The 27,188-nt window shown below is 35.9% G+C and overlaps 1 protein-coding gene across 1 annotated transcript in view; it reads right to left on the bottom strand.

Moving 5' to 3' along the window:
• Positions 1-27,188, bottom strand: part of TMEM131 (transmembrane protein 131) — a 101,825-nt gene that overhangs the window by 19,729 nt on the left and 54,908 nt on the right. Inside the window, exons 9-29 of the mRNA XM_068923541.1 lie at positions 25,056-25,206; positions 24,910-24,966; positions 23,913-23,974; positions 18,429-18,537; positions 16,373-16,481; positions 15,371-15,524; positions 15,099-15,269; positions 14,627-14,737; positions 14,406-14,540; positions 13,887-13,991; positions 12,118-12,204; positions 8,602-8,754; positions 8,389-8,464; positions 8,164-8,281; positions 6,515-6,653; positions 6,276-6,385; positions 5,795-5,861; positions 4,297-4,448; positions 3,503-3,645; positions 2,127-2,313; positions 760-945 (exon numbers count right to left, since the gene is read on the bottom strand). Of these exons, the coding sequence (XP_068779642.1) occupies positions 760-945; positions 2,127-2,313; positions 3,503-3,645; positions 4,297-4,448; positions 5,795-5,861; positions 6,276-6,385; positions 6,515-6,653; positions 8,164-8,281; positions 8,389-8,464; positions 8,602-8,754; positions 12,118-12,204; positions 13,887-13,991; positions 14,406-14,540; positions 14,627-14,737; positions 15,099-15,269; positions 15,371-15,524; positions 16,373-16,481; positions 18,429-18,537; positions 23,913-23,974; positions 24,910-24,966; positions 25,056-25,206 (2,582 nt within the window). The remainder of the gene's footprint in view (positions 1-759; positions 946-2,126; positions 2,314-3,502; positions 3,646-4,296; positions 4,449-5,794; positions 5,862-6,275; positions 6,386-6,514; positions 6,654-8,163; positions 8,282-8,388; positions 8,465-8,601; positions 8,755-12,117; positions 12,205-13,886; positions 13,992-14,405; positions 14,541-14,626; positions 14,738-15,098; positions 15,270-15,370; positions 15,525-16,372; positions 16,482-18,428; positions 18,538-23,912; positions 23,975-24,909; positions 24,967-25,055; positions 25,207-27,188) is intronic.

Below are 27,188 nucleotides of genomic sequence, written 5' to 3'. Positions count from 1 at the left end.
GGAGGTAGGTATTATTTATAACCTTAGATTTCAAAAAATAAAAACAGCTAGAGGTTAGAATAGGCAAGTGCCGTGGAATTTTCATCTCAAATCTCAGTCACAGCTAACATATCTCTCTTTGATGAGAAAAAAGTGCACTAATACGCTACTGCATAACCCCTGAGAGTTCGCATCACAAATAACGACCTTCAGGTTCTCAGAAATTCCATTATTAGTATCACCAGTTGTTTGTCACATACAAATGGCAGCAAAGTTAAATTCATCCATAGCATCTGTTAAGCTCATTAAAGTCACTATCTCATATTTTCCCTACAGCACAATGCTACAAAAGGATGCTTCAACCTCTAAGGTAACTACAGTGTTCTAACGCCAAATTTGATGCAACTCTGGCTTGCTTAGTTATCAAAAAACCAAACAAATCAAAAAGCCCCCCACCCCCTCTACAAAACAAAAAACCCTCCAAACCCCACATTACTTGAGTTAACAGGAGTATACATGTATTACTTAAGGAAATGGGCCCAATCAATAAGCATGTTATTTTGTTTCGTTTTGAGTGAAAAAAGTTAGTATTTCTCAATGCTAAACTGCTCACACTAAACCCACAGTAGTTTTTTAATTTGTTCTTCTTTTCCACCTCAGCCTATTCTATTTTAGGCTGATTATAACGTGTATTGAACACTTTCATACCTTCTCTGTAATCTGTATTCAAGCAGCTGTATTTCACATACATATACTGACAAGAACGGACATATACACTACCTCATTATTCCTGAGATGACTATGTACAGTGCCAGTTCCCAGTTGGGCCTGGGTAGCGCTTCTGCACATGTTGCTAACATATGATATGGAAGAGAGGCATTCAAGACAAATATGAATTCAGAGCCTCCTGCAGTGATGAATTTTAATTCACGGATGACTCTGGAAGCAGTAAAATCTGGTGTAAACCTGAAAACAAAATGAAGCATGTTAGAACCCTTCATACGAAGGGCACAAAAGTTCCAAACAACTTACACTATTCAGAGTCATTCTTTAAAAAAATGCCAATTACTGCCATGACTGACACCTCATTCAAACATTTATAACAAATAGCCTTAGCAGTATAACGAATAACCAGCCACACAATTTGCTTAAGAATACTTATGCACATCTTTCAAATAGTTCAAGGTGCAATTGACTATGTTCATAAGCACCTCCCTGATCTACCTGTAGAGATGTATTTTAATAACAAAATTAAGCTTTGATCAAATCTGTTTAAAAAGAAAAAATAATAATCTATGAACGTGGTGAAAAATTAACACTGGCTACAACTAAGCAACGGAGCTGATCGCCACGTGAGCTGTAAAGTTTTTAAACATTAATCTTAAATCAAAAACTAAATTAAATCAAAACTAGATGCCTTTTCAAAAAGGCATCATCACTATGTTCTTGTCTCATCGCAATTAAGATTGCGCTTTCTGTTGCAGAAACACTAGCGATGTTTCGTTGCCCGCAATATCTTGTATGTCCTCTTGCATAACAGCATCATCTTCTGAACTTTTTAGATAGCATATTCTAAATAATTAGCCTTAAATCCAAACAATGTTAATCGATGATTTTTTGGTGCAGAGATCTTTTACATTAAAAATTTGCAGAATTAATCATCATAATCAAGGAAATGTACAGCATTTTAATCTTGGATATTTTGTCTACTATGATAATAATCCTTAGACCAAGGGTTCTTCTCCACATACTGCAATGCACCAAAAACATATGCAAATCTAGATCTCAAATGCATTCACACCCTAAATGAAGGAACTGCGTAAAAAGCTGCATAGTAGCACTATTTCAACTCAGTTACATTTACTGGATAGTGACAAAAGTAATGTTATAGTCAGTCATGAAATCTTCTAAGTTCTTAAAAAAAAATAAACAAACAAATAAAAACCAACCCCCCACCCCCCCAAACAGTGTTTACATGAACAGAGGAAAAATTTCACTTTTTAAGTCGTATAAGAAAAACACCTTCAAAACTTATGTAAAAAACCCCAGAATTTAACCAAGACAAATTTCCTCCAAAACAGAACAAGGAATACAAAATTCCTGAGGTAAGACTCCATCTAAATGCATGTAAGAAAAAATACACTTACAGTATGACAATGTCTTTAGAGGCATTGGCACTTAGTGCAAACTCTTGACAGTTAACTACTTTAAATCCGTATCCTTCGCACGTATATCCACTGATTTCCATAGATTTCACACTAATCTGCAGCTGCCCTGTATTTTCCACTTTAAATGTTCTTCTCAGTGTGAAATTTGGTTCTTTTAATTTCATTTCTAGAAACAAACAGAACAAGGTAATTAGTGTTGTGTTAAACTGATATCCTTCACTATATTCATAGATTAAAGCAGAAGAGACAGCTCTGTCAATATTACATTCCGGAGAGAGGACTAGCGAGGCCCATGGACATCTTTGGATAATCTGCAGGAGAAGAGCTCTTCAGCCAGATTCTCATCACCATTAAGGTGGAGCACATGTACAGCTCCAGAGCACTAACCCACCAGGGGAAAAAAAACAAAATCCCAAACCTCTGATGGGTGATTTTTTGTGAGGCAGTAGTGCTAAGCTGTAAAGTTGTGTGATCTACTGGTTAGCATAGTGATACTCTGTGAACAAAGTCCCAGCACTAACAGAATTAAAAATATTATTTCTGAGATACTTTTGTTCTCCTAAGAACAGAGTAAATAGATATACTAATATCACTGCAGAGGTTGTGCCTTAAAAAATGACACCCATTGCTGACTTGCACACATTTTACTAGCAAAAAAATCCCTAAGCTACAATGTGTAGGAGATAGCGATGAAGATCTTCTTGAATTTTTCCTACACATCCTCCCAAATCAGAAAAATCTCAGATGATAATTAACATGGCACCTTATAAATATGCCTAAAAATCCACAAAGTAATAAAGTAGATTTTAATACCAGATAAGACTAAACCTCCTTTACCAGTAGAAATACAGGTATTCCACAACCCTCCTCTCAGAAGCAAGCTTGGGACACGGAGCAAAAAAATCTGATGACATTCCTAATCCCCCTGAACCCACAACAGAATTTGCCTGGGATTTCATTTTCATAAAGGAACTCACTCTACCCTTTTCCCTGTTGGCCTCGCGCATGTAGATTCTGAAGGAGTCAGGAAAAACGCATAGAAAGTTTCATCCATGATTCAATTTTACTTACATTTAAGAACTAGAGGTTATCCCAGTAGAATTTCCATCTCCTCTACCTTGAATTTTAGTGGAGGAAGGACATTTATTTTACTTTTAGATTTCTTAATTATCTTCTTAAAATGAAAAAGGTCAATTTTTTTTGGCTTAAATTAAGAAGCAACTTTAATATTTTTAAGGAATTAAATTTCTGGGGCACTAGAAGAGGGAAGAATTGTTTCCACACACATATTTTAAGTTGCATATGTAAAAAATCATTGCATTTCTGTTCAGCACAGTAGTTCAAGTAGTACTCACTTTCTGAACAGTCTTTTAATAATGCTTCTGTGATTTTAAAGCGTAAAGAACTTCCTGGACCAGGAGGTTTGCCTGCAACCCTCAAGCTCTCAGTTGTTCCTTGTCCTTGTACCATTATGGCATCTATTACAGTCAAATTATTCCTGTGCATGCAGAAAATAGGGAAAAACATTCATAAAAGAATTATGCAGTCTGTTACTCCTGAAAACAATTTCTACAGACTACAAAGTTATACCCCAATCCTGGGAGACAGAGATATAAGCAGCCCCACGGATAATTCCCCACAGTATGGAAGAAAATTGTGTATATCTTCATACATAGTATTTGCAAGACAAAAGCCTAAGAAATCACAACAAAGCACACCAAAAAAAAAAAAAGAAGAAACAGAGGTTGTAGTTATAGTTTGTATGTCATCATCATATTAAAATCACTACACTTCATTCAAACAGTAAATGCAGTTATTCAGAATTCCTCTTTACAAGATGTTCATTGCACCTGGATCTCACAAATGGCACCTGTAACTAAGCCCCTACTTTCAAGACATTATGTATTTAAGAATTTAAGCATAATAGTGGGCTATATATTTATAGCAGAAAGTATATACTGAATACAGTTTAACTACTGTAAAACATATAATTACATTTAAACTAAATCTGTTTATCCAGATACCTATGATTCCACTGTTACTTTCATATAAGTGGTAGTCTCCTATTGACAGCTGGTCACAAATATGACCTTATGTATAAACAATAAGCATCAAAAACTCAAACTCAGTTCAGAAATATCTATCATACCTGATAACAATTAATGATGAAACAGTTTTATTAAGAACTGGAGTGAATTTTACTTTGACAGACTTTCTCTCTCCAGGTTTTAATATTAGGTTTAAAACTGAATGCCGAGCCAGGCCCTTTGTAAGTCCTACAGTGCTCTGCAGTGGCTGGACCTTAAGACAGTGGGGAAAACAAACAAATAGCACCTTTTAAAATAGGAAGTTTTTACAAGTATGTAATAGAATTGATGTTATTTTAGCTAGAAAATAGATTTTTTTTTTCCATAAGAAGTGTACTACCTAATGAACTGATTACACAAAAGTTTTTTTTTTTTTTAAACTAAAAGCTAACCGGAGGACATTTTCTTCTCCCTCAAAATATATACATAAGCTTACAATGTTCCAGTATGAAACAGAACTTCCCTTCCAGTTGTTCATATAACCTGAAGGATCTGAAAGCCAACTGGAGTTGGATCAGACAAGAAAATCATGTTACAGCTGCTATTTTGCTACTTGGGCCAAAATAGCATGTCGTTATTTTGTCACACATACTAAATTATTTCTCTACAAAATATTTGTTTCTATTTCAGAAATAGAAACAAATCACATCTCTCAAAACTACTGTATCTTTTAGCCAGAGAAAAAGAATAGATAGTACAAGAAATTCTCTATTATTACATCCAGCTGTGCTTATTAATAACCAAAAGAACACAGCAACTGAGCTTAAAGCATTTACAGGTGGATTCATAAAGCTCTCACGCTCTAGAAGTTCAAAAGTTTTTTTTAAAATGTATTTCTAACGCTAAATTAGCATTAAGCCATTATGCATCATTTTCTATCCTCTGTGTTCCACTATTAAAACATTTTCAGAACACTTTCCTTGCAAAATATAGGAGAGAAAGGGGGGAAAAAAGGCAAATTTCAAATAGAAGAGCTATTGAAAGCACGATATTTTGCTAAATTCGCCTCAGTGCAAGCACTGAATTGCTAATCTAAAACTAACTGCAAATGAAGGAGCAAAATGCACGTATATTGAATGAGAAAGTGTTCAGGATGTTGCAAGACCTATATAAAAAAAGTATATGCTTAAGGTTGTCCACAAAATTTCAAGCAAGTTTAAAATGAAGAACAAAGCAATAGAAAACCCAATACTTAGCTAATTTTAGAAATAGCAACCACTATGCTTAAGATCAGTCAGAGAATGACTAGAAGTGAGTCAATATAGTTCCTTCTGTAATTTTTACAGTCCTGTTAAAGAATAAGCATACAGTGAAACAGATTATAACTTACATTTGAAGAAATGCTACTTTTACTATTTCCCTGAAAACATCCAATATAAGCATCACATTTTTCACACACACAGTAATATTAAACTTGAAGGAATATTTTAGCAACCCCTCACTATATATATATATATATATATATATATATATATATATATATATATATATATATATATATATATATATATTTTAACTCTTCCTCCTCCCAATATCTAAAGAATGTAATGAAATACTTACAGAGTTTCTGAAGACCTGGAACTCTAGAGTCCTCAGATTGAAGTTTGTTGGTTTACTCATATTAAACCTGAAATAAAAATATTATTTTTTTTCCCCCCAAACCAAGGGAGATCATAACATATTTGTACATATAATGGATCTTAGCACAAAGCAAGAACTTGTGGTAAGACTAAAACAATATACAGCTGGAAAGGGTCGTGTGATTTTTCTTATTTCTTCCCTCAGACTTTGAGTTAAGGAAGAAATGTGAACATCGTATTAGCTCATCAGCTTTCCCCAGATGGCCAACAACAAAAGAATACAGAGGGACCCTCTGGTGACAATCAGCCTAGATTCCGCTCCCGTTGGGCCAGTGATCCAAATTCTAAAAGCAGCCAATACTGAAACGGCCAACACAGCTGCCAAAGACTGCATTTATGTTTTGTAAAATGCATTTTGCAGTAGAGCGAGAAAGTCCCAAATACTTCAAAATAATACTTACCGTTCTGATAGTTTATCGAAAAAGGTGGATGGGTTAGAATACAGAGCTATAGGAAGGAATTGAACATACACAGGAACGTCAGCTGGATTTTCTAGAAAAATTTCTTCTTCCTAATCAGAAACACAGGGTTTTTTGGTTTTTTTTTTTTTTGTTAAGTTCACATTTGGGTTAATTCTAATTACAAGAAGTCATAAAAAATACAGTCCCTATAAAAGGATGCTATCAACACAATAACTTACTGATGAACTGTTTGTATTGGTGAGCGGGAAGCTTAAATGGCGTGGTGAACTGAGTATGGAAGGCCAGGCCATTTCTGCCGTGATTTTCAAATGGACAGCCTTCTGAAGATCTGTGTCTACTTCAAATATAGCAGTCAGTCTGGAAAAGTATTAAAAATCTTATTTTATGAAAGTGAAATGGCAAAAACTTGGAAAAAGTAAGCCTGGAAGAAGAAAAGTGCTTAGAATCACCCTGAAAACAGTATGAATTTGAAAAAACACAGTCCATTACATTCATACACAAGGAAAATATTTGAGCTCTGGTCATTTGTACTGCTATTAAAAAACACAACAAGAAACCCCCAAAATATGCTATAGCAGACCAACCCAAACATTCTAAAGATATTTGCTACTTTAGTGCTGTTGTTAACACCCATCCATTCACAACTCTACCAGGGCCTGTTTATGGAAGATGAACAGAAAACGTGATCGGACTTATGTACAGCATAAATCTTGCAGTATTTGCATTTCTCTTAAATCACTATCCTCTGGATAGTGAGACATGAAATTTTATCTTTCATTAGAAAGTACTTAGCTCTTACTGTTGCAGAAACAAATTTGGAAATCTGCTTGACTCAGATCAGTAAACAAAAATAACCCAAAATATATTTTCAGAGATCTAGAGATATGTAACGACTGACTGACCTTTAAAAAAGGTCATAAGCAGTAGAAAACAGTCCTACTACAAACTATTTCCAAAATAACACCCAGATATCCCAGAACATACTGTGACTGTACATGCGTAACGTACAGTAAGTGTGATGCACTCTAGCTGTGATGGATACATGGAGCATGTGCCTAAACTTCTAACAAATCCAAGACAAACTTGTGAGTTATTCACACTTCGTGTGAGCTACTACTTCCATTATTGAATGAGATTCTTTTGCATAGGTCAGAAAATAGCATAAACTTGATTCCATTTCTCCCACAAGTTCTCCACTGTGAGCTGAAACAAGACTAACAGTACTGAGCTCTCCATTCAGCAAAACCGACAAAACGCTAGACTTCAAACCTAGGAAAGTATTTTGGGAAGGCTTCAAATACCCAAGCCAGATCGCCTGCTCTACTCCTAAGGACACACACTTTCTCTTTTGCCTAACGGATGCCTTGGATAGCTGGTTAATTTTAAAAAGCATTATATATTTTGCTAAAACTGCTACTTATTCAGAAATAGTTTCTAGATAGTTACCAGATGATTTGATCTTTCACTGAAATATAATGCTCTCAGAAGAAGATAGCCTTTTAAAATCCCACAGTAATCAGGGCTATTAAGGTTACTATGTCAAAAAAAATTAAGCAGGGATCTGAACAAACAATATCATCTGCTTTATGAAACTTTTGTAAAATAGTGACTGCTGCTGTTGTCACCTTTTCAGAAACTGCAGCACGCTCCAGTTAATTTCCTTAAGTCAAACAGAACCTTGTTGTTTTTTTTTTTTTTAAGCTTTTTCTCTACAGGTTTTTTCAGAGCAGGCTGAGTAACTCCTTTTCAGTCCTCACTCAAAAAACACTACAATATGAAAAACCTGTATGCTTTATCTATCATACATAACACAGAATTATCTAGTGATTTAGGGGCTGAGGAGGTATAACTAGGGTAAAACACTTACTTATGACTTGAGTTCTCTTTAATTTCCATCCAGCCTCTGAACAAGTTCTCATGCAAATCCCAGTCAGAATCCCATGCATCTTCTTGCATTGCTAAGTTGTGCTGAACTTTAGATTCCGCTTTAAAATATAACGTATTTTTAAATCATTCAGATAAAATTATTGTTTAGGTAGAAAACTAATATATATTTTTTAAGCTTTTAATTGCAAAGGTGAACGTTACTTACACTTAGATAAAAAAGGTAATCCTACATAACAGTGATCCCCACATTGTAAACCAGGATCAAAATAAATATTTGCAATCTGCAAAACAGATATGAGAGATCAATTAACAAAACGCATAGTAACCAAAGACAAAATGGAAAAGATTTCTGATGGCCATGAAAATTTACATATACTATATACGAGAGAGAACTTGTAGAAAAAAGGCACAAACAAACCTTTGATTTTTTTCCTGGCTCTAAATCTTCTTTATTACTTCTTAGCCTCTTATAATAAAACCTCACATCTTCAGACAGGGAGCGTATGTGCTGTACTTTCACTTTTTGGGAGAAGGAGTTCATAATGTTCAGGCTCTGGTGGACTACTTTCCCCTAAAGAAAAGAAAAGATGAAATACATCTGTATGATATATTTTTTTCCCCTAGTACATTTGTCTAGTTATGCAGGACGGCAAGGACCATGGCAGAGCTGAAGTAATAAATTTAGAGTTAAAGCAATCTAATAAACAAAAGCCACTTTTATCACTTTGAAACGTGTTTCTATGATTTCACATTCTTTCCTCCATCTACTTCCAAACGCAACTCACCCCCCTCTTTCAAAATAAGGAGGTCTTAAGTTTTTTGGACAGCTAGGATGACAGTTACATTTAACCAATTTATGTTCAAAAAAAAAAAAAGTCCCAAAACATGAAAGGAAAGGGAAAAGTGGTTTTCTCTGCTCCCTAATACAAAAGGAAAACAAGCTTCAAGCTTCTCACAACAGATTAGTACGTAGCTCCTACAAATCAGAAATAATCTGAAAGGATTACAGTAGATTGAAGCTGCAGATTATAAATACTCCTGGTGACATAGCGCGTTTTAAAACATAGGTAAAACCCACCCTCCTGTCTCCAATGGCAACAAGATACCAGATAATAATACAACATTAAAAATAAAATCCAAAACAACAACAAACAACAGTGGAATTCTTTTCCACCCCTTTCCACCCTGCCTCGTCTTCTGAAGCAAGCATTAATTGACCTGTAAAGCATAGAATGCAAAATGTAATGCTATGTCATTATTAGGGTCATTACAGTGCTTGAGCATCTCCTTCCCTACCCATTTTCAAACTCACTCCAGTGTGACCTCACTTGTAAGTGACTCTGTGGGTCATGTTTTTCACCTAATCTCAAAGCCCAGCTCTGGTGAATACAGAGCAGAAGATATATTAAAAAATAAAAATGTCCGAGACTATCTTCTAATGAACAGGAGTGGAGGATTTAAAGTTCCCTTAAATCAAATATTTTTTTCCCCCCCTTTTTTTTTAAATTTCTCAAAATAAGGACTGAAGCAGAGATGCGTTTTGCAGGGTCAAAGTTTGACTGTGGCCTCAGGAAAGAGTAACATATCAAAAGAGTCTCAATATTAGCAACTGCAGAGAGAAAGAAACCACAAGAATAATTTGCTAAATAGCATAGTGCTGTTAAACTGAACAGGAGGTAGAAATGACCATGCCTGAACTTCACCTATAGAACACCATGAGTAACAAACCTCCATCAACTGGGTAAGCCTAGCATCTTCCTCTGACAAGCCCTACTTCATTTCCTTTTCAAAAAAGGATCGTTTACCTAACGGTTATGAGGTAAAGCGTGACAAAGTGCCAGTGAAAAATTACTTTCAAGTACACAAACTGTAAGATCAGCAGCAGGAGCAAGGAGCCATCTGAAGGACAGACAGTGCTCTAAAGAAGGGAAGAAGCAGGGTGAAATAATTAGTGGGAGAAGACTGGTCTAGAAATATTTTCATCAATTCCCTTGGTACAAAGAAGCAGGAAAAGATAAGAGTAATCTGTTGATGTTGCAAAGTTAAGAAGTGTTTTCAGAATATTGAAAATCAAGATAGCATACAAATTGACTTACTGATCTTGAATAGGGGAACAGGATCGAATTCAATAGTTGAAAACACAAGATAGTGAATTTAGAATCTAATAAGAAATTTATTTTAAGGTAGGTTTATTTTAAGGCTTGACTGTACCCATTTGAAAAGACAGAGCAGGTAGAGAAAAGGAAGGACTGTATATGGTTGTTGATCCCATGACAGATTGAGACTATGCAGTACAGACAAGAAAACACAGAAGCAATTCCACCATGGGTCATTTGAGATAGTCTCACTAAATTAGGACTTTACTCAGATGATTATGTAGATGTGTGATCACTCACATAAGAAAAGACAGACTGCTGCAGATGAAGACGATGATCGGAATGACGAGCAGGGAAATAGAGAGCATACAAAGCGAGAGGAAGATTGGGGGAAAAATGGCTTTTTTAACTTAGTAAGAGGAAGCCACAGCAGATCTGCTGTTTTATACTAATGTCAAGTGTTGAAAAGAGAGAAGAGACCTACTTAAGCTCAAGGACAGTGCTGACTTAGAATAAATAGTTACAAAGTGGCCAGGAATAATTCTGGACTGAAAAATGCAGGAATGTTCACAACCATCAGGTAAGTATACTTTGGGACTAGCCTCTTAGCAGCAGTAAGGAGGGAAAAAAGTCATTACCGTGAGATAAAAGAAAGAGAAAGAACTTTAAAAAACTTGTAAAAATTCTCAGACCCCAAAGGAATCCAAACAAGGGCCAGAGGAAGTCCAGACCCTTATTCCAGGTCAAGACAAGCTTGAGAAAAATCTTCCTGGCCAAGTATGGTGCTGTGGCGGAGTGGTTACATACTGAAGGCAGCTCTGAACAACATGCACGAAACCTTTTTTTTAAAGGAGTCTAGGCTAGGCTACGCACGAAACAGAACATGGTCACGTGGATGAGTGGTGGGAGTACGCTTGCGGAATAGGCACCAAGCCAGGGATTGCTTCAGGTGTTTCTATAGTGTAAATGAGACCAGTCTGTTCAGATAGGTGGTCGCTATGAGCAACATGAATAAGATACTGAGCACAAACTGATCTGCAAGAAGTGACCGATTTCCAGATTAGGTGACAAACACAGCTTAGAGGTGCAAGCCTCTCAGATCTTTGCTATTGCCATGTTCCAGAATGCCTGATTCTTTAGTATAGCTGCTCTTTTGTTATTCTAACATAACACATTCTCCAGTCAAGTATTTCTTTAAACGTTTCCTAAACTTGTACAACAATCATTAGCAAAGACTGTAGCATTCCCCCTTTTGAGTGTTTTTCAAAACATACTGAAGTTAGATTCACATCCCTGACCTTTTACCCTTGCAGGAAATTGCCCGAGTAATTTCTGTCACATCATCTCCAACTCCTTTTACTACCATTTCTATTTTTTCTTTCAATTTTTAATCCCTTTCCCAATAATTTTTGATCATACTACATTCTCCACTCATCAGAAATTCACATGAAGTTCACACCTGGGTAAAACGCCAATTGTAAAGACAGTATTGCTCAATTGCCCACACTCCCGTGGTTATGCTGAATGCCAAGTGGAGAAGTAAATATTAACTGGTATAACGGCTTGCTGCCTGAACGTGTAGCCCTGAGCAAAGAATTTGCTTCTGGTGCTCCCTGAGTAAACATTACTGCAGGAGCAGGGACGAAAGACATGTCACTTCCCAGGAACATGCTTGGAACACATGGAAAAAAACAGTGACAAGCAGTGTCTTAAAGAGTTCAGAAGCACAAACTCTCCAGCAATATGACAACACGTAACAATCCAAGAAAGTGGTTTCTCTTGAAAGGGACAGACAAATAGAAAAGGCAATATTTAATGCTGTGAACCAATTATCTTACTGGAAAGGATGGTGGAAGAAAAACGTGTTTTGGGGAGCAAGTCAGTGAGCCTACAGCGATTACCGCCTTTACTGGTATGGTTAAAATCTGAAAGAAAGAACAAGAAATTTTAGAAAAAATACATTGATTACAGCCTTCAAATGTCTGCTCCATTGCTTAGAATAACAAAACCCTGAAATTCTAGAAATCGTGTTTCAAATGTATATATAAACCTGACACTCAGACATGATTTAAATGTCACCACAGATCGTCACACTCAAAATCGTCACGTCATATTGTCATTTCAGCATTCAATCCCAATCACAAGTTTTGTCTCTTCAAAATTTGATCACAGAAAACTTTCTAAAAATGGTTTCTCAAATAAAAACATTGGCTAGCTGTTCACTTCATCAATACTAACGAAAAATAGGAAGTGCATCTTTGCTCAGTCACACTTGGCATCATTCTACATGGAACACAATAGCAACGTTAAAATACAGGCTTCTGCAACGGGGCAACATATACCTCATACAGTCTTACTTGAGTGGGGCTTATTCTGTTGGATAGCAGGACTTTGTTTAAAAAAAAAAAAAGAATATGAGGAAAGGGGATAAACTAACTTCTCAAAAAGCATTAAAAGTCATGATAAGACGCTGAGATAGAATTAGAGTTAGAAAAAGGAGCGTAGAAGGGACAGTAATACAGCAAATACTAAGGATCTCAATAACGAGATCCTTACCCTATTGGTAGAGACTTGTAAGAACAAATAAGAAAACGAAATGCTTCAGATTCTAATACTGAAGGGTCACACACGTGCATGTACGTTAAAAAAAAAGTTAAAAGTCTCAGACAATTGGCAGAAATTAAGAATTTCCTATTTTCTGTAGCTTCATCAGAATCACACAATAAGCTGTATCATTTTCTGACTTCATAAGCACAGCATGAACATCATGTTTATTTTTTTCTGCGTATATAACTCAAAGATAGTGATATATAACCCAATGATACTAAATCATTCCAGTATGTATTAGAATCTCTCCCTCTTGAGAAAAAATTTATTAATATCAATAGGAAATACTTCTGAATTTGAGAATTAACTGGATCTTCTCTCTTTTACTAACCTCAGTGGAAGAGCTCTGCTGCATCAATTGTCAGCAAACTCATTTTTCCAAACCTATTTTCACACTGAGTTTTTACAAAAAGCCTTGAAAATTATAGCTCAATTTAGTAACTGACAATGCATCAAAAAAGTACATTGCTGGGATGTGTCACGCCGAAAAGATTCGTGCATTGATGTTTTGAGAACGTGTCATGCCACTGAAGCTCACACGGACCCATACCTCAAAGCATCACGTCAAACTGAAATGGAAATTTCTGAAAGCCAGGTAAACGCATAATGAAAGTCATTCTTCATTCCTTCAGAGAAGATACAGCATCAGTAGCACTACTATCATTTCCTCTAAGGTCAACTTCTCCCTGGTACTGCAATCCATCCACTAATACAACTCTTAAAACTTCATGCTTTACACCATTTACAGTACAAATTAACACAAGTTGCTATACTCACCAACCACTTTTCTGAGTTAATTCAGCCAGTTTATAAAGTCTTACAGTACAACATATGAGACCACTAAGAAAAAAATCCTCATATTAAGATAACCAAAATATTTGGCACCTTCCTCCCTGCTTTATTGAACCTATTCTTTCTCACGCTCATATTAAAAAAAAAAAATATATATATATATATATATATCATTTGTGCAGCACCAGTGAATATACAATAAATATACCTCATAATCTGTTGTGATTTGTACAGCTCCATCATGGATTCCTTCGAGTTCTTTTGCTATTAGTTTTACTCTAAACACAGCATAATAACCAGATGTTAGTATCACCTGTAAATGGTAGAAACAGAGTCTTCCATTAAACGGAAACAAATTTCACTAAGAAACATACCCAACAACCCCCTACTTCTGTAAGTCGGTCTGTTTGAAACACATCTGTCAATGCTAAAAAAAACAAGAAAAATTCTATCTCAGAACTAATTAATACAAAAATTAAACACTCCTTGTGCTGGTAAATTCCACTCTTCCCTTAAAAATGGTTAGTATCATCTGAGGCCATGGAGATTACAGTCTCCGAATCTTTCCCTTTCAAAACTTAACTAACCCGAATATAATACAACTTCTTAAAACACAAAAAAACCCCAAACCCTGCTAAAGAGGAGCTATAAAAAACCCCATAAATTTGTCTTTTTTTCCTTTTCTTCTAAATCTATATTGAAGCGATGGATTCAAAGGATTACTTACTGAAGACTGATCTGATGCACTAGCATTTTGTAGTTCAGGAAGGTTTGCAATTATTGTTGTTCTGTTTCCTTTTTCGGTCGTTAGGAGTTCTATGGCCAAACCATCCCCTATAATATGCCAACTTTTTATAGCCAGCTTAAAAAGAACAAAATGTAGTATTTTCAGTAACAACACTGATGTAAAATTTTTAAAAGGAAAACTAAAAATAAATTGATCCTTACCTCTATCGGATTGCTGTTGATGACTGCAAACAAAATGCTAGTAGCGTCTGTTGCACTCAATATTCCAAAATCTATAAATCGTTCCTCAGTTCTTGGAGGCAGTACAAAGTACTAGAAAGATTAATAAAGGCATTTTAGCTTACCTTACAGACAAAGTAAACTCTAAACTGATTAACAAATGCATTAAAAAAAAAAAATCAAATATAGCAGTACTGTGACAGCCTCAAAGTTCTACACATTTGCTACATAAAACTAAAGGGAACAGAAAGGTCTTTTTCAGCAGTAACAGAAGCTGTTTATGGAAAAAACTGGTGAAGTGAGGGTTTTTTTGCTGACATTTTCCTTATTTGTAAAATCACAATGAAATTTAAAAAGCCATCCTCCTATACAAGTGGAATAAAGAATTAAAATGAGTTCTGTGAACTCTGTTTCTAATTAGACTAAAGTCTCCAGAAAAAAGGAAAATACTTACATCTAAAAACCCTGTGTATGCTCGGACAGGAAGGTGAAATTTAGAAGCATTGGTGATGAGTAAAATATTGTTATCTATATGAACAGATGATGTGGAAGGCATAAAATGAAGTGTAAAAATATATCTGGATTCATTAGGTGGAATTAAGACAGGTTTGCTGAAGTTCTGGACCTGGATCAGTGAAGAATGAAGATCAAAGTTAGAATTTAACAAAGTGGAGCATGTTTAAACTTTTAGTACTAGGAAAACTGTTCCATTGGAACTGGGCTTACTTTAAACATTGTTTTTGCTTCTTCTGGTAACAAAATATCATGTATGAGGACTGCAAAACTGAATGTGTTCGTTAGGTAGATTGGTCTTTCCACGGAATCAGAAGGACTGTCACGGATATGAAAGAGTGTGGCAGCATGATCAAATCCTAAGTATCTATTACAAGAAAAGAAAGTATTAAAAACTGAAAACCTTCCTCAAAAACAACCTGCTCTTCTTGCACAAAAGAATAGAACCCGTTCCAATCCCACAGCAAAAAAACGGTACATACCCCACTCCATGCTGACACTATATATTAGTGCTACAAGGACACAAAGATGATTCAATAATCCCATTGAGATAAGAAAGTGTGTAACTCAGCATATTAGGAGGACTAAAAACAAGTGCTGGATTCTTAAGATATTTTGCAAATCACATATGTTCCTTTTTATCCAAATCAGGCATCTGCAGCACAAAAAATTCTGATATGTAAGGTTTAGCTTACTTGTTCACCTTTAAAATACTCTGCCAGTTCTGTTGATAACAAATTATCACCCCGTGTGAGCTATAATTAGAAAGAACTTAGCCATACTTTTTAACTCAGCAACAAAAAACAAAATAAGGACAGTTTTCCCAGAATTTTGCTTGAAACGATCTTCTCTACCCTCGCTTCAGATTATAGTGATAGAATAGCAAAAACAAAACTGGAAAGCTTTCCAATGCCGCATGCTGAGGATGTCTCACCAGAGCCTTCAACTACTCTGACAAACAAATCATGAAGAACACTCTGAATCCAACCCCCGACACTAGCTTATTTATTACTAAGGCTACTGCATCTACTAATATAAGAACAGAAAAACTTCAAACCAGTAATTGTAGTTCTAAACAAGCTCCAGATTTACAGGACACAGGCACCACCACCTCTTTATATCACCTCCTTCCCCATAAAAGGCTAAAATTCCCCTCTGCATCAGCTAATTCTTAGCATTTAGTTTTTGAGCAACGTTCAACTACTGTAAGCTTACCCGTCCAATACTTCTGCTTGATATGGTATTTCAAGTTTGGAGTAGCTCTTCTCTTTTGCTTTAACAGTTATTTTTCCAGAAGACTGTGATGCTTTTTTTGCTTTTGATGCTGTACACACAAGAATATAGGAAGCTTGTTAGAGCAGACAAAAAAAAAAAGATCTATCAGGTTAGACTAGCATGAGTGGGAAAACAAAAGCACAGAGACAGACCAGAGATAAAGCATCACTGAAGAAGAAAACGGTTCTTAAGGAAATTTCAAAGAACCACCAGTGTGGAATAAATCTAGTAAGAGATCAGAGTTCTGAATTCTTCCCCCTTAACTCCAGATAGCAGATAAACTTACTAACTCAGGCATATCTACCTTAGGAAAGTCTGTCTAGTTGTTCCTGACAAAGAAGTAACTCAGGTAGGTCCAGAAGATAATTCAGATACTAGGTGAGCTGAATTCCCACTTAAAAGCGTGGATATATCCATCTCTCCACCGACAGACCAGAAACTTGAGATGGCTAGACTCCTTATTTAAAACTACCAAACAAGCAGAACTTGGGGCCAAGAACGCAGCAACGTTTTAATAAAGACAGTCTAAACTTTACAGAAATATAGCCAGAATCCTTGTAAAAACACAGACTCTATGAGGCCTAAGAAAGAAGCCTACAGGTATGTTCCAAGGTCACAGAACAAACAGCATTACCCTGGTAGAAACACCACAGTCAAGGAATTCAAATCTGGCTGGGGGGAACCACCAATCCTTAAAGCACCTGTATATATATTATGACAGCTGAAAGAGCAAATATCACTTATGGGTCTGCTTTACTGAAAATAAGTCACCAGTCAATATAGTCAAGCTACTTGCAATCTTTACTGGATTTTTTTCCCCAGCTACCATTCCTTCCAAAATCTACAATACTTTAGCTGGTAGGCCTTCATACAAAACTCCCTCTAGTTTCAAAAACTGGACCTATTATGCCAGGTTGACATAGTTCAACTATTCCAAAACTAATTCGTAAGCTAAAATATATTTCACTCATGTTACAAACCTCAAGCTTTTTAAAGGTAAAGTGTTAATTAGTAAACAAAACTTTAATGCTCTATCCATGCAACTTTTAAAATCAAGTCTATCTGAAATAAAAACATTGCATCTATAGACCTCCATTTTTAAGCAATCCAGGCTGACTCAGCACCAACTAGTAACTTAAAGCTGCAACTTCTGAGTTGGTCAACAGCATTCTAACGGTTGATTAAAGTCTTCAATAAAAATGGAGGTGCCTTTCCCCAAAACGTCAGCCTAATATTTATGGTAACACTATCTAGGAGGGAGATGAACCAATATACTTCCTCCGTGAAGGTATCAATGAAAGTCAGTAGGAGCATTCTTTCCATCTCCTTGTAGGAAAGGAACCAGAGAAAGGTTCTGCCACTCTCTCTCCATCCCTTTTTCTTTAACACACATGCAAGACAGCAAAATAAAACAAGCTGACATTCAGAGTAAGATTCTCAAGAGCATGTCAGGGTTCTACATCTTGGTGGCATTCCAAATAAAACATAAATTTTTTTTTAGAAATAAAAAAAATGTTGGAGTTTTTTTTTTAAGTTTGTGAAAGATCAAAGGGCAATCCAAGTGATGTATTATCTTCTAATCTATATATCGCGAGGAACATGTCCTGGTTTGTCAGGATTTCTCAAAGCAGGTGTCTGCTTGGACTAACAATACATTTTAAACAATTACTGTTTTAATGTAAGAATATCACTTATGCTTCATAGAAATCTACATTCATTCAGTTTTACACACACAACTGCTTAGGAGTTCGTCTCTTCTCAATCTTATTTGTTATTGGTTTAAGTTACTTGCTGTGTGTGACTTCAGAAATGATCCCTTCGAAAATAACATAAGAAATAAGAAATGTAAGCCCTTTCCAGGTAGGAAAATTTATTCCCCTCCCCCCCCCCCAAATGACAAACAATTTTCTTAAGAGAACTGGAAAATAATTCACAAAGTTTCAGTAAACGTTAAGAAGAATTTGAAATGTCCCAAGAAGAGAGCAGTAGTACTTACCATCAAAGCTAATACTTGCAACTTTGGTATATTTACTTTCAGAGGCTTTTAACGTAACTGGCTTGAAATGTACTGTTATAGCTTCATTCTGTGGTGTAGGTCTAACACTCTAAACAGAATCAAAATATTAAGCACTTGTAAATATATCATTGTTAACGCACTGTACAGCTTTCATGCATTCTATAAAGTGATTGTTATAACTGCAATTACTTTTTGCTGAGTTTTTACAGGTCTGTCTTCCCTATAACAAAGTAGCATTATAAGATACTGCAGAATTTTTCTTCAGGTCCTGCAAATTACTCAGGTAGTCAGCATGGAGGAAAGGAGGCAATAGAAAATTCTCTTTGGAAATGTTGGATGAAGTGTGGACAGAAACATGACTATAAAATGCTTGTATAATGAACCAGAGAAAAAGATTTTTTTGTTTAAATAAGATCTTATTTTTTTATTCTTAATGCTACAGGGTTAAAATAGCTACAGAGTATTTGTTTCTGGTTGACTCACTAACAAAGCTGTTAACTAACTTGTGTAATTAATGGTGATGCTACATAAGGCAAGACGAACCTAGCTTGCCTCTGATCCCATGCTAAGTCTGCAGAGCTGCCAGGAAAAAAAAAATTATCTGTGCCGAGAACAGTTTTGTGACTATGAGATTACAGTCACTCTGCAATGGCATTTTACAAGATCAGTTTTTGTACTGAGGGCTACTGTTATAAACTAAAAAGTGAATTGGGCATGACCAGAACAGGAATTCTGTCAGTTATTAGCTGCAGAATTACAGATTTAATATTTGAAGAATCTACGAAGATTGGTGGTGAGGTCCTTAGACAGATCTAGCTAGACAGATTCCCAGATAGGAACTGGGAATCAAGCATTTAAATGCTCTTATTCTTACTTTACTTAAAATTGGGACGGCTGCCACGCTCTCTGCTCCCCAGCTGTCTTCTGTTGCAAGAACAGCTCAGCTGCTTGTGTAGCAGCTGCTAAACTGCTGCAAATTACAAGATGCTTTATTAAGGAAACTGAAATGAGTGCTGGTTTACCTTATACTAGACTGCAGAGGTCCAGCACCTGCTTCATAAGCAGCTGAGCCTCTCTTAGTCAGAGAGAAGCAGGACAGACAACCAGTGGTCGGAACCAATTACAGCTATTTCAAGCTGAGCTATTCTTTCTTGCAAATAAAAGCCGTAAAATCTTGCATATAGAGTTATGTTCTGCAGACCCCAGGACCGTTAGAGGAAACGGGCATGACTACTACTGCAACTAATGAATATCATCTATTACCTCAAACTGGAAGATTTTGAATTTTGGATCAGTAGTACTGAGCTTTATTACCCATTTACATGCAAGTACTACAGATGTTTGATACTGCTCTTCATGAGTCAATTCAGTATTACAATCTCCTTCTAATGAAATTCCATATTGCAAAACTGAAATCTTGCGGTCCCTTACAAAAATGCAACAGCAAAACAAATAAGGAATCCCCCTGCCTCCCAAAAAAACTCTTAAAGCAGACAAAACCAAAATCGCAACCCAGTTCACAGCTTTTGCATAGCAAAAAAGATAACCATTTCTAGTAGCTCTTTTCATGCCAAAGGCTGTTTCTCAATTAACGTTTGAAACTATGCTGATCGCATTCAGTGAACCAAACTAGAAACATTCAAAAGGCTAGCCTGTGGTAGACAAATGTCAGGTTTCAGAGGTGCATCTCTCAAACCACATGAGTGCAAAAAAAAAAAAATCTCGATAGATTTACTCAAATTGTCTACAGCTGGTGAATCTAATTAAGGAAGGAATTTACTACTGTTTAGTTGAGAATTTCTTAACTGTATTGTGCACATTTCTCATTCACTGTTTGATTACATGATATAAAAGGAAATACGGAAGACAGACGACTACGGGAAAAAGACAACTTCCTTAAACAATCCTTTCAGCTTCATTTTCCTCAAATTATAACTCATTCAATTTGCCTGAGCAAAAGCAGTTTCCTAAGATGCGTCTTACAAATCATCAAAACTAGACTCTACAGAGCAAGTCATAACAAAACATGCAAAACCAAGTTCTATAAAAAAAAAATCTAGTACCACCAGTTTTCTCAGAAAACCTCCTAATAGCAACTTCTACAGGGAATGAGAATTTCAGAGAGACATGCTTCATTAGCACATGGATCTCCCATGGACTGCCCACTCCTGCTTCCTGTCCCTGCTGTGTGAAAACACGTTCAACATTTAACACAACAGCAGAAAGCAAACGGACCTTAAACATTCTAGAGGACATGACAAAGAAAGCTATTGTGCAACTGCAACACTAACTGCGAAAAACTTAAGACGATTCCAGGACTCTCAGACTATACCTATTTTCACAGGAAAATAGGAAAAGAGCATGGGCTCAAACACTGGCACACAATCAACCACACTGCTTCAACTCTCAGCACGCTCCCAAGTATAGCTGTGGCTTGTCCACCTAGCACATTGCCAGAAAACGTCTGGACGTGGCTTCAGGACAGAGCAAGCCAGGGACTTTTGTTTACAGAGAGTAAAGCCAAGTTTACCCCAGTGCAAGACAAAATAGCCATGTGGATGCAAGCAGCACTAAGGCTCCATCCCTTAGCGCCAGAACTACCTCTGCACTGTTTTCTTCACTTCCAAATGCAGTCTTTTAGTCAGCTGATCTTCAGCTTCAGTTTAAAGGGGACGCAACTAGCTTGACTTTCACAGGAAATGAAGTAAAACCATATAGCACCACCCAGAACAGTCCTGGAAATGAACTACTACTGGACTTCAATCCTTTAAGTTAACTTTCCCTTGACAACTTTGTCTTGGATACACGAAGACCGGAAACATAACATGGAAGTACACTACTACCCACAGGCTGAAAAAGAGAGAAACACAGCGTGCTCAGAAGTATCCGAATTGTGACAAAAATCCATACAAGTACTCTTTTTATACACGTTTTTACTGTCAAATGGCTAGAACTCCGACATACAGGTCTCCTAAAGTTCCGAGTTCTTTTTGTATCAACCATAAGCAGAAATTCAAGAGCATGCCTTTGCTTTTAGCAATCAAATGGGCTTAAATTCCATTAAAGAAACATGACACTTTCATTCTAGAGAAGGGACAGACAAAAAGTGATCAGCAATCAAATTTATCAGACTTTTGACTGCATGGTTTGTTACAGCATGACAGAAGCTCATCCAGTCATGAAATAAAAATGATTCTTCCTCAAAGCGGGGAAAATTCTACGAAATGCAAATAAGGAAGTTTTTAGAAAGTGTTTTGAAACTCAAAAAAAAGGACTTATTTTCCTGACTTACTTTCCTGAACCAATTTGTTTGACATGACAGTATGACTAAGTACTTAAAGCCAGAACAACTACAGCTTTGGCAACAACGCTATTAGCGGTCTCTCATGCACAGATGACCTGAAGATATTTAGTTCCTCCAGCAGCAGGCTTAAACATACGCTAAATATAGCCCTGGCCTTTTCTTCTGACATTAAGATGAAATTTGTGACAGAGCTCTGCCTCAACTGCTTTTCAACTCTAGCTCCAAAGGGTCAGAAATCTGTTTTTTAAGCTTTCCTAGAAACACTCCATTCGCAAGATTCCTTCCACAAATTCTTTATTTACGCTGATCATTTTGAAATTTGGTTGGCACAGCAGCAGAAATTTACACAGCGCTTGAAATGCTGTGAAGGTTACACAGCCTGCAAACATCACAACAAAACTGTTCCTTATTCAGGAACTACTGACTTCCAAAATTATTATCTACAGCACTTGGTGTATGTCAGAAGGGATGCGTGAGCATAATGCCATATGCGTCACACTGGAAAATACATCATGTTTGGACAGATGTGAGGTAACTTTATCATTGCAAAACTGAGTTCTAAAAGTCTTCAAAACCTTCAAATTCACTGCTTTGATACACTGGATAATTAATCCAGAAAAATATTATAATATTTTTTATTAAATAATATTGATATTAAATAATATCAAATGATAGCCTCTGGTACCACAGAGACAATAACCTAAACAAATGGACAGATTATTTTTTCTGAAGAAGTGTGAAGTGGGTAATATGTTATCAGAAGTGATACTGACGGCTTTACTATAAAGTTATTTGTATTGTATTCAGGAAGTATGTCTCATGCTTTATGTACTGTCCGTACTGTCCATATGCCAAAAATGTGGTCAATCTAAGATGACAGACATGACATAAGAGAACAGGCATAGCTGGAAAAATCATTTAAGAAATTTTCCAACCATCTTGTTATAAAAATTATAGATAGGTTTAAAAAAAAAAAAAACAACTTTTAAATTAAAACATATAACCACCCTCCACGGAATGCAGTTCACAACTTCAAAGCCCACAGGGGACCTTATAGGCTCATCTAATCTCACTAACGTAATAAGCATTAGGACTTCCATGAATTAAATCCTGTTTGTACGACACTGAGTTTGTCTTGACTTAAAAATTGCCAGTGAGTAATAATTTAGTAAGCATTGCAATGGACTATTATCACAGTGGAAAGTTATCCTTGTTATTAAAAACGCGTGTCCTGTTTCTAACCTAAACTTCTCTAGCCTCAGTTTCCAATATCTTGTTTTATATTTTAATAATAGAGGTCTAACAAAAACATCCTTCCCCACTGTTATAGACACAAGCTTTAAAAACACTGTAATGCACTCCAAGAGTTCAGTAAGGCCTTTTTGCCAATCCTTCAGTCATTCTTGCCTCCTCTGGTTTCTTCTCAACATTTCAATATCCTTTTTGAACTGCACTGGGAAAAAGCATAGCTAACTGTACAACTAATCTGCAAAAGAAAGAAGAAAAGAGAGGAAGTGGGAAGAAGTGAGAAAAATAGTGGGCAATGAGAAGAATTGCACAGGAGAAAGGCATAGGTGAACGAAGGTGGGTGAGCAGCATAGAAGCAAAACTCGGTGATAAAAACAGCAAGTAAAATATCCCAAAACTGATGTTTTAAAGCTGTCTGCACTTTATCTGCAGCTGTGGTGATCTCACTGGAGAGGGCTCTACAAGGTTCCCAGGCCTTTTTTCATATTTCAAGCTACAAAAGCAGAGAGAGAAACTCAAGAAAACGGTCTTTGTACAATCTGCTTTTGAAAGCTACTCTTTGCTCATTTTAAATTAACACGTTGGACGACCACTAGCCCACAATCTTTACACGTTCTCATGGAGTCTGTGGCAGAGAAAGAGAATCCCATAGACCTGGGGATCGAAATACTGAAGATACAACCTATAAACATGGAAATAACTGTTCAAATGATCCTACAAAGCAAATGAGTTCTACCATGCATACAGATTATTTATTGTCCGACTACAAAGTTATATTTTCAGCCACATATCATCTAGCTTCCAGTTCTGAACACCATATGGTGATCTGGAAATACTTTTTTTTTTTTTTTTTTTTAAATGAGAAGTAAATCCAAGTAGAAAGTTTCAAATTGAAAGGAAAGAAAACTTACTGTAATTGGCACATCTTTTGTTCCTGAATTTAATAAATGCAGATTTAAAATTTTTGGCAGGTCTGTTAAAGAACAAAAAACACACCTGGCTATTAGGCTATATTGACAAAAAAAATATTACACAAACAACAATCTGCACTAGCTAGTTTTTCATATTAATCAATTGCTGTTGAAAATATTAAGTGTGTTAAAAGTTAGATTAATATGGCAGTATAGCCAGTCAAAAATACCTAGTCCCAGGAATCTGACACACTTTAAAACTGCATTTTTTATGTATCAGTAGACATTATAAACTTCAGTTAACCACTCAGATTTCTAAAACATCAAGAAATGAACAGGCTAATAATGCTACAATGAATGATTTTTTTGTCAGATGCACCAGTATTCAGCAGAAACTGAGCTTATTTAAAAATCTTTACATGTTAAGTGAATAAGCTGCATGGAAAAATACTTCAGGAGCTATATCACTTTTCTGAAAGACGATATGGACTATTTTTCTATAATGATATAAACCCTTTTACAGTTTTGAAATATACCATCAGCTGTACTACTTTTTTCCATGTGTATAATGTAAATTTTTTGATTTCACTAAACAATTCTCATTAAAAATATAAAACGTTTGGCACAAATGTTTAAGTGGCATTTCAAAAAAAAGAGAAAATAAGATCAAATCAAACAGCAAATCTGATTTAGAACACCTTTACTATTCCCTAACAGAGTTTGAAAATCAATAAAACTTGTGCAGGTACCAGTATTAAGTATATTGATGCTGGTTTTCCACGTCTCATTACTAGCCTTCCAATCAGATGTGCAAACTACTGTTTGCTTGTATCCATTCACAGGTAAATACATCTGTGCAGAGGTTCAACACAGTTTTGCCCTGTTTTTGAAAATCAGGCTCTTAAAGAATCACTATCCCACAAGCAACCCTGAATAGTACTAAGATAATTGGACTCCCCTGCCTTGAGAGTACTTGGAAACCTGAAATATAATTTACCTTGTGTTCGTAGTGTACCAAAATCTAGCATTTCTGTTGATGAATAGATTCCTGGGGCTTAAAAATAAATAAATAAAGTTACCATTTTATTACTCAGTTAAAAGTAAATTAAGTTGAATAACTTCAATAAATAGTTTTCTACAAACCTGTTGTAACTTCTACTTCAACAGGGAGAATGATAAATTCTGTGCTGTCTGAGGCATTTGTTTTTATTCTAATGAAGGCTGTATGATTATCTGCTTCTCTTGAAGAAAAGCTGGCTCTCATCACTCCTTTTGTTTCGTAGGGAGGAATTTCCTAATAAAATAATCACAAGTATACCTATGAGAGTGCAGTAATTACAAAAAGAGCTGCCACATCAAAAAATTACAATAGAAGCACTGAGTATAATTGTATTAAAAGAAAAAAAACACTGTAAAAAAACAGTAAAATATATGCTGCGTGCTTTTTAAAGTTACCATTACATTTAGTAAGGATTGTTTTAATCAAGTAACATGATGATTATTAGAAAAAAATTTTTCCTCGCGTTCACAACACTGATTAAAAATAGGTATACATGAGAGGAATTCCATGTCTCATTTGATAAAGTTTTATTTATCAAAATTGTGGTAAAAGACTAACTAAATTGACAGAAACAAGGCACAAAATCTAGTGATAAAAAAGTTAGAGAGCAGTCACAGCACACATTCTAATCACTTCCCCTCCCCGAAACAAACATTAAGGCATATACAGTTTCAATAATATAGAGGATGTCAAAATCATGCAACTAAAGGCAAATCCATAAACGCAGAATTCTAAGAAGCATGCAGAGCTGCAAACTTATAACCACGACCAAGCAGTTTACAGCAAAAAGTCAAAACGCGCTATCGTTCCTATACTAAGCCTATTCCTTTACTCCTAGTCTGCATTCCAAGTTTGAAAGACAAATCTTGTATAAATAGAAGATGAAAATGTTGATTTCAAATTTGAACATTCTTCTACTTTACAGGCAAATAAAGTAGGCAGAAAGCAGGAGTTTCTGATGAGTAACCCTTGCCTCGTGTTGATGTTTTTTCAGCTGACAGCTTCTCTTTCGTATTTTTGATGAAGACTGGTCAAGATGTAATCCATATAGCTGCACGTTGCCTCATACATCTCTTCTGCACTTTCTGTAGTACAAACTCACACTGATCTGCTGTGGGGGTCCAGCCACATTTTGAATGGAACATGACTGTAGATGTATGCTTTGAAAAACGTCACGTATCAAAGTAACTAGTTTCCAACTGCTACTACTCAGCAAGTCCCTACATTAAAACTTACACTGGCTACTCTAGTTTACACAATTAATTCACAGACCTAACAAAATGCAGGAGTTCATTTACGTTTCCAAGGATGTGATCTGACTCTTCTATGCGAGTAACCAGGGATCTAAGGTTTGTCAGATCCCCGAAGTACCTTTAAACAGCGATTACAAAAATACTCCTGCAAATCTGGACCATTTCATACAAACGCTTGGCATCAAGGTGATTTCAAACAATGATGGGCATCCATATGTAAAGTGTCATCATCATATTTCAAATAATTTCTTTGAAGTTTTTTCTTAATGCAAGGAAGCTCTCGAAATAACCAATACAGTGGTATATCTTGGCACCTCCCGCTATTGGCTTAATTTCTTCTAGTTGTTTTTTTTGTTTCTAATATCAGTGGTTGAGAGGAAAAACAAGGGGGTTAAACACTGACTAGTATTTACCTACCTGCTTTTCCCATGCAATACACTGAATGCTTTCACACTCATGTCAACAAGAACTATATCTAGATCCTTTGCTACCTGCTTTCAATGGGCATTCTGGCTTACAGAAGCTGAAAAGCTACATGCTCAAGAAACAGAACAAGAAATAAAGCAAACATTTAAAAAAAAACGTTATTCTTTTCTTCGTGGCTTTGGACTGTTACACACCTACCAATGGTTAGTGAATTTGAGAGTCCTCTTGAGCTATCTTTTACTAGCAAGGAAGGGTTTTTTGTTTGTTTGTTTGTTTTTAGAAGTACTATCATCTGACTAAAATAGTGTCAAAACATCAGAACCTTCATTTTTTTATGCAGTTTTAATGCTTGCTTATAGAAAACTCTCAGCATCTGTTTTTTCCGCAGCATTTTGCGACCACATTTTGCAAAATGCTTGTGACCCGTATTTCTACTCACTTCTTTGCAACTTTTGTATTTAAGACTAAGATACTGCCATTCTCATGGACTTTCTCCAAAAAAGTCAGGAATTAAGTTTTGTGATCTTCCTCCTTGGC

Source organism: Struthio camelus, chromosome 1 (genome assembly GCF_040807025.1).
Source record: "Struthio camelus isolate bStrCam1 chromosome 1, bStrCam1.hap1, whole genome shotgun sequence".
NCBI lineage: Eukaryota > Metazoa > Chordata > Aves > Struthioniformes > Struthionidae > Struthio > Struthio camelus.
Note: the sequence above shows the minus strand (reverse complement) of the source record. Positions and strands in the feature narration are given on the sequence as shown.